Source organism: Apus apus, chromosome 7 (assembly GCF_020740795.1).
Source record: "Apus apus isolate bApuApu2 chromosome 7, bApuApu2.pri.cur, whole genome shotgun sequence".
In the NCBI taxonomy this organism is placed as follows: Eukaryota; Metazoa; Chordata; class Aves; order Apodiformes; family Apodidae; genus Apus; species Apus apus.
Genome location: NC_067288.1, coordinates 2,535,150 through 2,546,319, shown reverse-complemented (window position 1 = coordinate 2,546,319; position 11,170 = coordinate 2,535,150). Strand labels below are relative to the sequence as shown.

The following is an 11,170-nucleotide window of genomic DNA, read 5'->3' as shown; positions in this document are numbered from 1 at the left end:
TAGTGTCCCAATAACTTTGTGACAAGCAGCAAAATACCTGCCTGAGCAACTGGACAGCATCATTCCAGTGTTTAAAAACACAAGGTGGTGCTGGAGGTACTTAGGGAGGGCACAGAATGTGATGTCACTGGAGGGAGAGGAGAGACAGATCTTCCTCCTTTTTAGAGAAAAGGAGTCAGGATTCTTCAGCTGGGGAAAATGTGCTTGTTCATTTATTTTTTAGTAAAAGATACCAGTTAGTCCTAGGATGTGCAGTGCTCCAGGTGAGCACAGTGAGGGAGGTGACACAGAAAGGTGACTACACATGTGCCAACCAGGCCAGCCCTGACAGGAAGGGGCTCAGGCACGTGTCCAACAGAATCACAGCCCTGGATGTGGGGAGTGTGCCAAGTGAATCCCAGAAAAGGAGCCTCCACTTCCAGATGGTCACAGGAGTGGCCATCAGTGACCATCAGGCCACAGGATGCTCTCCAGCTTGGCTTTGGCCTTGACAGTGAACTCCTCGGAGGCATCAACAAGTGGAAGCCTTGGAGGTCCCATGGGAATGCCAGAAACAAAAGTCATCACAGCTTTAGTCTGAGCAACACCAAAACCTGGGTGGACAAAAGCAACATCAGGTCATTTACAGATCATTTTATCTTCAAGCAGTCTCTGTACAGGGGTCCATGACAGCAGCAGCACCGAGTTCCTGTGTAACCTGGCATCCCAGCAACCTGATCTTTGCAGCCTCACAGCTCCCCTGGTGCAGGCACACAGAAAATAAAGCCCTGGGGGCAGTAACATCCTGCTGGCATGTGACAATGGCATTGGCTACCAGCTTAAACGACCATGGGTAACTTCAAGAGGCCCCTCTGTCCATAGTCCATAGCTCAATTCTCCTTATGAGCCTCTGGGAAGTCAGTGTTTACCTCTTTACTTATCAGGCTAAATAACTATGCACTAAAGCACTAAAGCTCAGCTAGATCCCTTGGGGCTTGCAAATCTACAGCAAAAACACAGTGAACAGTTCTCTTCATTAAGTGAAAACCAGGGAATTACTGATTCAGTCTCCCTAGACTACTCTGACTTGGCTGCTTTAAATTGCTTTTTTTGTATTAAAACTTGGGTTTGTTACTGAAAATCATTCCATTTTAAAATGCTTTAGCCTTGTACAGCCTTGAACAGAGTTACTCTTAAGTTATAGCAGGGTAGGAGAGGCAAGTGTCAGCTGCTTTCCTAGCATTTCACCACCATTTCACAGAAATTACTCTCTAGATATGAAGCTAGAAATGAGCTTTTGGAGACAGAAAAGAATAAAACAAAACAAACACACAAACAAAAAAAATAACCAATAAACAAACCCACAGAAAGAGTCAGGTTAAGAAAAAGGGTAAATCAGAATGACAGCTTAAAAGCTGTGAAATTTCACAAAAGGAAGGAAGTGAGAGAGGAATCTGTCAGGGATGCTTGGTCAGCTCCCCTTGCTGAGCTCCCAGCTGCTACTAACTTGGGAAGCAGCAGAGACAACATTTCCTCCCTGCAGAATCTTTCAGGAAGGGAGTTCTGAGGGCACAGCAACATGGCAGTTCCTGCAGCATGGAGTCTGCCCTGCTGGATGCATCAGGAGACAGGCACAGTGCTGCACTTACCTAATTTGATGACAAAACTGAGAAATTCCCCAATGAGAAACTAGAAAAGACAGACAGCAGTTTATTAGCTTCTCCAAATTTGAAGATATAAAAGCATCTCAAGTTATTGTGTCATTTACATTGTACACAATTGTTGCACAGCTCTGAGGGAAGCCCTTGGCCACCTGGCTAGCCCGAGGGAAGTACTAATTTAATTCCATTGGAACAGGGGAGGGAGTGATGGATGCAAGAAAACCATCACTGCCTCTCAGTCTGTCCCTCATGTTCCAGCTGTCCCTCACTGTAAGCAGTCTGAGAACACTGGTCTCATGTTGGCTCTAAAGGTTTACAAATCTGAGTATCCACGGCCTAGTGAAGAGATTCCCCAGAGCAGGTCACCTTTCAGACAGCCTTTAGACTTTCATCCTGCAGTCACTTCTGTTTTAAGGAAAAAGAAGGATGCCTCAAATGTCCCCTAAAAACATTAGGTATAGACTGCATTGCTCAGAGCTCCTCACAAATCTTCAAGCTGCCCAAGATCAGGAGGGGTCAAGGCAGAGCTGCTTTCTGCCCTGCATCATAGAAGGTATCTCCAGAATTTGAGTGGGGGCTTGGCCATCATGGGCTTGTGAAAGGAAAGAGGTTCAGCCATTGCTGCTCTGTGTAGGTGAGGTTAGAAGGCTGCAGGATAACTAAGGCAGGTCTTGGTTAACAGTTAGTAAGGACTGGTGGAAAAGGTGAGGGGAGCTGAGTAACAAGCAGGGGGGTTGGAGCTGAAATCAGTTTGCTTTCCTGAAGCCACCTGAGGGTATGGTTGACAAAGCCACGTGGAAAACAGCTCCAGTAAAGCCAGAGGAGAAAGCTGCTCCCAGTGGGGACAGTAAAGAAACTGTACCTGATACTTCCGTGCTAACACAAGGTCTGGCTTTGCAAAGGCTTGCAACATCAGATTAGTTTTCTGGCCCAAATAGTTGTATGTACTGCCAAAATAAAGCAAACCAAAAATGGAATTGGTAAGTGCAAAGGGGGAGCTTAGAGCCACTGAAACAAAAGACCCAGCCACAGGCTTTTGCTGCTGACATGATAAGAATGTCATTATGATGACAGAGATTCATGCAATCTGTGTGCAGTTTGTACTGTCAAGCATCTCAAGTATGCAAAGCCCCACAGAGGAGGTTCAGAGAACATATTTCTCCTCCCAGTTCTTTCCAAATGGAACTGCTTTTCAAAATTAAAAATAAATGTAAACAATCAGACAATATAGAAAGTAACTTAATGTTCCAGTTGCTTGTTCCTTTAATGGATCATCTACTCATGATCACAGACATCACACAGTCATTCCTCTACACAGTCTGGCTTGAGAGGCAGAAGACAAACCAGAAATTAAACCCAGCAGGGCTCTTTTCCTCACAGACTTCTCATATGAACTAATGATTTTCACCTCTCTAGGTTTTGGTTCCTTACCCATATAATGAAGACAAAAGAGATCCCCTCCTTCAAAAAAAGCTGCCATGAGAATAAAGAAATATGTCAAAACCTTTGGCTCAGCTTACAGACTGCATCACTAACCACCCAAACGAACATAACCTGAAATCCCAGGTTGTGCAACTGTCCCATCACTAGCACTGGAGCTGGTTTGTCTGTCTCCTTACTCCTGTCCAGCCTGACCCTGCAAAGTCCTCCATTGCTGTGACAGGAGGTAGTCAGAGAAACACTGTGTAGGCAGGGGAAGATACAATGAGGTGTGTGTGTTGAGGGGAAGGAGTCCAAGGCAATACTGACCTTCCAACTGCTCCATCTGCCCCTATTGCCAGTGCACTCAACAGTTGCTGGTTTGGGGTGGGGAGGAAAAAAAAAAAAAAGCACATTTTTACTTCACATTAGGAAAAAAAAAAAAAAAAAGGGTGGTGGGACTGAGCAGCAAAACTACCTGGCACTGAATGCCCAGGGTTACTTTTTTCTGCAAGGCTGAAGCAAGAGAAGGCTAGAGAAGTAATTTTTAGGAGGCACCTCTTACCTCATCCACTCCATAAAGAAATGCAAACTGTTCTCTCTCATTCTTGTTCACACACTGTGCAAGGTCCAAGAGGTCTGTGTCACTGAACTTCACACCCTGGAAGGTGGGGATCTGCTCTTTTATTCCATCCAGCATCTCCTCAACACGAACTGTGCAGAACAGCAATCTCATTTGAAGAGACACCCCCCCCCTTCTGGGAGATCTCCCTGTCTTGTCCCCAAGAGGGAGTCTCACGCGTTGTTCACTTTTGGCCTAAGCTGAGGAAACTATAGAGCTCTGAAACAACCAGTAAGAAAACTTCAGTATGATTATTTCCCAGAGTTATACAACAGACATCTTTCCACCCACTGTGGACTACTCCTTTTACCAGTTCAGAAGAGGAAACCCCTGGATAAGTGAAAGTTTAGGAATGAACTGACAACATATTTAAGAATAAATGTAAATGCATACATGCAGAACACCACATAACCTGCTGTCCAGAGCAAGTATCTGAGACTCTGTGTTCTATTCCTCATGCCTTTGCTAAATAACAAGGCTTGAGAAGCACTGTGGTTTCACATATCATCTACCAGCAGGCAGGACCATGCAGTCCATGTACACCAAAAACTCAGGATTCAACTGTGGTTATCCAAGGCAATTGCCTGTCCCAGTCCACACTAATTACAAAGCCATGGTCAGCATCACCTCCTCCATCCCAGTTGTTTAGTACTCTTAAACCATGACTTTTTTCCAATGAAGAGGAATTAGATTTATTTTCCAGCCTCGGATTCACACCCCCCCACCTTTTTTTGGAAAAGAACCTTCCCACTAGAGCTCATGTGTGATGGGAGCAGAGGCTGCACACCTGGTTTAGGCTGGCAGACTGATTGCACCAGCTGCTGGGACTACTCGGGTTGCCATGAGCCTACAGGCTGGGGAAGAGCTGGCTAAGCATGACTTACTCTTCACACCCGTCAGAGGAGGAATGTGATAGTAATAAAATGGAACTGCAGGGGCTTCAGACGCAACCTTCTGCAAGAAAGCAATCAGCTCATCTGGAAGAGAACAAGCAAGTGTCACCACAGGAGAAGGAAACCATCCGTGGTGAAAGACAGTTGAGACTCACAGCAGCCAGGGTTTGTGGGGAAGCCACCTGCAGCTTGTGCACCATACACCCCGAGCCATCTAGAAACCTTCAATGTAATGAAACTCGGGGGAAGACCTTAGGGAAGGCAATGACAGTATTTACTTTAAACCCAACCAAACTGAGTAACTCACTGTCTTACTGATTAAACTCCTGTATGTTCTCAAATCCAGACTGCAAGACCTGTGTGCCAAAGTGGTCTCACCAGCATCACTTGCACAGAGTGCAGAGGACAAGGGATTAGGTTCACATTCACCTCCCTGGGGTACTGCTCAATGGTGACAATGAGCAGGATTTTGGACAAGTTTTTTTGGTACTGTTCCAGGAATCAAGAGGTATGACACCTGACATTCTTCCTGAGGGTCCTGTTCACTGCATCATGGATAACCCTTAGGCAATCTTCCTGTTGGCACAGCAGGAAGAGCAGTGGGCTGAAACCTCACTGCCATCCCACTTACTATCAGCAAAGGTCCTCTGCTGATCTTTGTGCTGCTCCTTCATGTTTACCAGTTTAATTGCCACTCATTGTGTCCTTGGCTATCAATACCAACCATTCTGGCAATCCACTCTGGTGCTTTCTTATGAACATCTCTGTTCATGACTCATTCAGACAAAAGATAACATTTCTGCTACCTGCACTTCATGCGATTCCTTGATGTTATGGTCATGCTATCAAAAGCAATACACTCAATTTACAAGTTCTGAGGTAACCTTAGATGCACAGAGCCTCAGTAACAAGAGGCACATCTGTGTACCAGCAGTTTAGCAATTTGGTCAGTGCCCAGCAAGGGTCAGCATGGAACCAACTGCTTCCCACTGTGGCCCAGATCAAGCATAAACTCCACAGCATCTATTCAGAAGACAGACAAGTCAACTACTCATTCTGTAAGAAACTCTTCCTGTCACAAGGGGCCAACAAAACACATCCCAAAGGTATATCCTTCTCACTTCTTACTGAGAGAATTCTGGTATCTCTCATCTTTAAAAAATGCTACTTCTAGGCTTTGCTTTTGCACGCCACCAGACATGACAGGTGTGCAAAGATTATCACCACAATACTTGTCAAAAAAAGATGGCATTAATCCTTTATCCATGATCAAGCTTTGGCAACAGTTTAAAAAGGCATCAGAATCACATCTACTCACCTTTGTGTGTGGGTTTGAAGAAGAAAGGGGCTATTACAGCAATACCACTGGCACCTATAGCTGCTGCATGCCTTGCCTATAAAAGAGAGAATGGAAAGTACCTGGAGGTACTTCTGCTCTGTATGTATTACACACAGAGTGAGGAGGACACGTATCATATACACACCAGCTCTTGGGACTCTGCCAGACTTAGTGCTCCCACATGAACGACCACATGATCCAATCTGCAAAAGAACAAATTCAGAAGGTTTGGGGAGGTTTCAGTGATGGTGAAAAATACCAGTCTGCCAAAATGACTCGTTTCAGGCCAGGAGCCACAGCACAAGACCTTTGCTGGGCTAGATTCAACCTAAAAGGGACCCGAGCCTGTGCTGACCTGATGAGCAGACACAAGGGAAAATGCCAACAGAGGCAAGCAGCTGGTGGTGGGGAAAAGAAACACATTTGCAAATATGAGTCATGTGTGATTCTTGGCTGCTGTATTTGCAAGGCTGTCAGGAGGGACAAATCTTCACATTGCATTAGGAAGTTAAAATTAAGACATTAAGGATTTAGGGCGAGGCTGGGAAAAGGAAAGGATACCAAAGCATATGTGTGTTTTCTAAACCTATTGCCCTTCAGAGCTACCAGAAGAATTGTACCTCACAGCAGTCCCTTTGACTGCTTGTCTGCTCCTGCCAAGGGAATCTCCCAGGTTCCAGTTGACCAGTCCCATTTCTGTGTTTCTCCTGTATATCCACACAGGCTGGGAGCCTTCAGCCCAGCTTATTTCTGCTCACTATCCTTCTCACCCAAAATGCCTCCTCTTCTCCACATCCTCTGATGTAGCAGCTAAGGAGGAGGCCAGTGATGATACAAGACTGACAGGTATGAGGGATGGAGAATGGACCTGCAGTTGGATACACAGCTGCAGATCTGGGTCAAATTCCTTCTTCTGCCACTGACTTGGCACCTTTAGGGAAGCACCAAAACACTTCACACCTCAGCTTCCCCCTTCCAAATAATTTAACAGGTTTAAAAAAGGTTTAGAAATGCTCAGAGGGCATAAATAGGCAGACTACACTTTCCTTCTACATCTTCTCAAACATAAGCACAGCCCTTTGTTTTCCCCTAGAGCCTTTTTTGCCCCCGAACCCCTCAGTGTATCAAAGAGAAGGACACTTAGAAGCTCTCTAAGCAGCAGGAAGGGACACTAGCTAACTGGCAGTGGCAACAAGGCAGACTTCTGTAGAGCTGGGTAACAGAGCCCAACAACAAAATACCCAACAACAACAACGAAAGCAGCCATCAGCAGATGTGGCTTTGCAATCAGTCAGGCATGCCTGTCATAACACAAGATCTAGAATCCCCTGTTCCCTTTCAGTTACTCACTTGTCTTTTCCTTGGTGCACCCATTCTTCTGCTAGCTGCTTCCGCTCCTGGACACTAAGAGACAGCCCTTCTCCTGTTGTTCCATTCACTGTTTCAACACAACACAACACACTTGATGAGGCCTGGCCTCCCTGCTTTGGTTTTACTGAAGACAAGAACACCTGATTATATTAAACACAAGCATTTTTTTCTCCAACTCATTTTAAGACAGCAATAATCCGCACCAGCACCTGCACAGGGACTGCAGTGCTGTCATCATTAAATGCTTGTCTCGGAAACCTGGGTGCTTCAGGATTAGCAGCACTGGGAGGGAGGAGGCAGAACCAGCTGCTGAACCTGGGAAACTGACCCCAGCAGATTCTCCCTCCTCCCAGCAGTCAGTCATGCCAGGACAGGAGCACAAAGGGAAGCTCAGCTGGCCAGGCAGGGTGAGTGCCTGTCCACACTCCAAGGAAGCTGCCTTACCTGACATTTGGTGTGTCTGTCACAAGCAGAACCACGTGTCCTACCTAAGCTAAAGCAGCTCAGGAAAGCAATGACATGTCAGCATGGTCAGTCACAAACAGATTAGGCTGGGATAGCTGGAGTCACTGCCATGCTCCGCTTTTGTCCTGGCACTCTTTCCACTTAAGTTTTGAACCAAAACCTTGTCACTCACTTCAGCTTGCTTCACTGCACCAGGCTGTGAAGGAAAGTGCTTTTGCAGATGCTGCATTCTCAGTGATCCCTGCTGCCCCTGCAGCAGTCCCTGAGACAGAGGCAGAGCAGAGATGGGAGCAGGGTTCACCAACAGTGTTCCTAAAGAGGCCCGTTTGCCTTGGATGAGCCATTGAACTCCCTGGACTCCTGAGCTGATGTTTTTAATCAGGTGATTGTATCTTGCCCAGGCAAAGGAGAGAATAATTCAACTGAGTCTTCTCTGCCTAGACAGCATTATCCATTCATCTCTGGAAGTGTCACTGTATAAAGGAGATGCTTATTTTACCCCACGCAGAAATGGGGCATAAGAAGATGCCCCACGTATCGCCGTTGCTGGGTAGAAATGATCCCACATCCACAGTTCCTCCCACTACTGCTCTTATCAGGGAAGATATCCTAGGGTTGCCATCCAGGCAAAAGGGGTGCAACACAGTTTCTGTCAAAAAAAACACTTACCAAAAACGTTCCTCACGTTCTGCTCTCTTACCAGGTAATCCACGTACTGACAAATCACCGAAGGGTTAATTTGTCTGAAATGAAAGGAACCTCAGTGACCTCAGCAGCCCTAAGTCTCCACCCATAGGTTTCTTAAACTCAGAGATTCAGAAAAGAGATGTATTTTTGAAGCCTTGCATTTGTACACACACAGATGACCCCAAAGTATGACATGTTCAGCATGTGTTTAGCATTTCAGGTAACAGTCCAGTTCTGTCTTCTTCCAGTTTCACCATTCCAACCTTTTCTCTCAATTGGCAATTGCTGCAGGCTCATCACAGCAGGGGGCTTTTTTGGGGAGATAAGAAAGAGCAAGAGGCACTCAAACCTTTTTGACTGTTGAGGGAAACAGGAGAGCACAAAGATATTTGTGCAAGTGCTGGCAAATAGTTAAACTACACTTGTAACTGCTAGATACAGACTGTGAAATGGCATCTGCTGGATGTAACTTTGACCTCTCTCTCTCATTAAAGGATGAGGAAAGCAACAGACTTTCCTGACAAACAGAGGAAATTGAATTCTAGGTTTAGCTTCTCTGCGGGACAAATTTATTTTATCAGTGTATGATAGTACAAATGTATTTGTAATACATTTATTTCAACGTTGTTTTCATTTGTCAAACATACAGACCAGTCCTAGAGTCTAAGTCAATACTAGGACCTTGAATGGGTTCACATATCAAGCAGAATTTCACAGCAGCTTTCACAGAACATATCTTACAAGGCATTCCAAGCAGTGGGCCCAGATCACTCTCCAAATACCATCTTGCAATGAGTTTGAGCAGTATTCAAAAATTAAATTGGAAATAAGTTTTCTTGAAAGCAAGAAATGAAACAGTGACTGCGAGACAGTAAGTTCCCTGACTGAGGCACTTTTCTGAAGCAGCAGGTGACTGTCACGGGACTTTACTAGCCTATCTCCACTGTCTCCCTCTGAAACACACACAGATCTTGACACAACCCCCATGGGAGAAGTTCAGGGTCCTTTGCTGACTCCAAACAACTCGGTCTTGTGACATGAAAACGCTGCAGGGAGGAGGTCTGTTTACCATCCCTGCTTTGAGGAAGGCCAAGTTTCAACTTCCGACTCGATGTTATTTTCAGAACTGTGCAGTCCTTGCAATATTTTTTTCTGGTTTAGACTAATTCCATGCACACAGCTCTTTTGAACTAGGACTGTGGTTTGCCTTAGCAACTGGGAAAAGTGTGCAACACTCTATGTATATAACCTGACCATGATTCAATTTGCATCTACAAAAGCTACAGAAAAGGAGACAGGAGACTTACCCAAACTCTCCAAAACCAGACCTACAGCACATGCAGAGGCAAAGGGAACCCACTCTAGCACTAGTGTCACCAACCTGGTGGTTTCCCCAACCCATCAGACATCTGGTTTAAAAAACAGATCCCAAACTGAGCAGTTCCAAATAAGAAGAAAGGGAGACAGGGTTCTAAGGTAACAGCAGGTTCTGCAACTCTAACATGCCACGTTGTGATACAGGGTCATACTCACCCATCAGGAGTCATGGGAGTGACTGTAGCCGCTACGAGACCCTGTAACTTCTTTCCGGGTGTCATTGAGCTCTTTGGAAAAGAGAGAGGTCCGAAATGTTGGCATCTTGATTCAAGTGGTGTTTCGAGTAATTTCTGTTAAAGCAAAACTGGGCAGGCAGCGTTCGGAAGAGCCGGACTTCGCGGGGGTGTGATTTTTCATCAGAGAGAACCCTCTCGCTGCTGCTGCTGCTGCTGTTGCTGCAAGGGCGGCTTAACTGCCGCAGCAGCACCGGGGGCAGGACTGGGACCACCGGCTGCGCTCGGGCTTCACACACTCCTCCTGCTGCGTTCACCTTGGCCTTTCCACCACCGGGCTGTGTGCTCTGGCACCCCCCGGTACCGCCCGGCGGCGCGGCAAGGCGAGCGGAGGAGGGGGCTGAAACCCCTTCCCCCGAGAACAGCACCTCACGCCCACCTCCCCGCAAGCTGCGACCACCCGCCCCGACCCCGCACAGCCCCGCCGGACCGGGGGCACGGCCTGGGCAGCCCCCGGGCCCCCCAGCTCCCCTGGGCTCCCCAGCCCCCAGCTCCCCTCACCGCCTCCGCAGCCCCAGCCCCGCCGCCCGCCCCGCTCCGCCCCGGGCCCGGCGGGAGGAGCCTCCGGGCTGAGCTCGTCTGGAGGGGGCGGGAGAGAAGGCGCTGGGAGGGCGGACTGAGAGCCCTGGGGACGCGGCTGTGGCGCCAAGGAACAGGCCCAAACAGATCCTGCAGCCAAGCACAGTTTATTGACACTCTGGCCAGAATGGGTGACCTAAACAAGCAGGCACACCCACAGTCAGGTGAAGAACGGTTCCTGTTCCCTATTCCCGACGCAAAGTTCCCTCCCCTGTTTCCCCCCTGGCTGGGTACTCCAGGGTTTACAGCCTCTCCGACGCGTCTAAATGACCCTCTGAGCTTCCCGCCCCTCTTCACACATTCCCTTCTAGCAGGTTACTTTGTACCTTTTCAGGTATAATTCTGACCTTTCTTGCCCCCTTGGCTGCCTTCCCAGTCACCAAAATGATCTGTACCTGCCGGTGTCATCCTGCCCCGAGGAGCAAGATAGAGGTGGCTTTGTTGGGTCTGATCTTGGCCACAAATCCTGCTCCATGTTCGGATCCCCCAGATGGAGCCCAATTCAGTCCCTCAGCTGCTTGGACCGTAAACCACTCCAGGTGTCA

The 11,170-nt window shown here is 47.3% G+C and overlaps 1 protein-coding gene across 3 annotated transcripts; it reads right to left on the bottom strand.

The window, feature by feature from the left end:
• Positions 1-190: 190 nt before the first annotated feature.
• Positions 191-10,586, bottom strand: NPL (N-acetylneuraminate pyruvate lyase). Of its 3 annotated transcripts, none has more exons than XM_051625169.1 (12): positions 10,548-10,586; positions 9,970-10,040; positions 8,419-8,492; positions 7,264-7,351; positions 6,059-6,116; positions 5,893-5,968; positions 4,566-4,658; positions 3,625-3,773; positions 3,390-3,436; positions 2,503-2,587; positions 1,629-1,668; positions 191-593 (listed from the first exon to the last, which is right to left on the bottom strand). In XM_051625169.1, exons 2-12 carry the CDS (start codon positions 10,032-10,034, stop codon positions 442-444), a joined length of 927 nt encoding a protein of 308 aa, XP_051481129.1. In that variant the 5' UTR covers positions 10,035-10,040; positions 10,548-10,586; the 3' UTR covers positions 191-441. The 3 variants fall into 3 exon arrangements, with proteins under 3 accessions (XP_051481129.1, XP_051481130.1, XP_051481131.1); XM_051625170.1 differs by lacking the exon at positions 10,548-10,586 and adding an exon at positions 10,304-10,441; XM_051625171.1 differs by lacking the exons at positions 4,566-4,658; positions 10,548-10,586 and having other exon boundaries at positions 9,970-10,441.
• Between the last annotated feature and the right edge of the window lie 584 nt (positions 10,587-11,170).

Coding starts and splice junctions, on each gene's coding strand:
- NPL (XM_051625169.1), bottom strand. CDS start 10,034: ATGACACCCGGAAAGAAGTTACAGGGTCTCGTAGCGGCTACAGTCACT. Junction 7,352..8,418: donor GAACGTGAGGAACGTTTTTG/GTAAGTGTTTTT, acceptor GTGTTGAAACAG/TGAATGGAACAACAGGAGAA. Junction 594..1,628: donor CAGTTTTGTCATCAAATTAG/GTAAGTGCAGCA, acceptor TTGTCCACCCAG/GTTTTGGTGTTGCTCAGACT.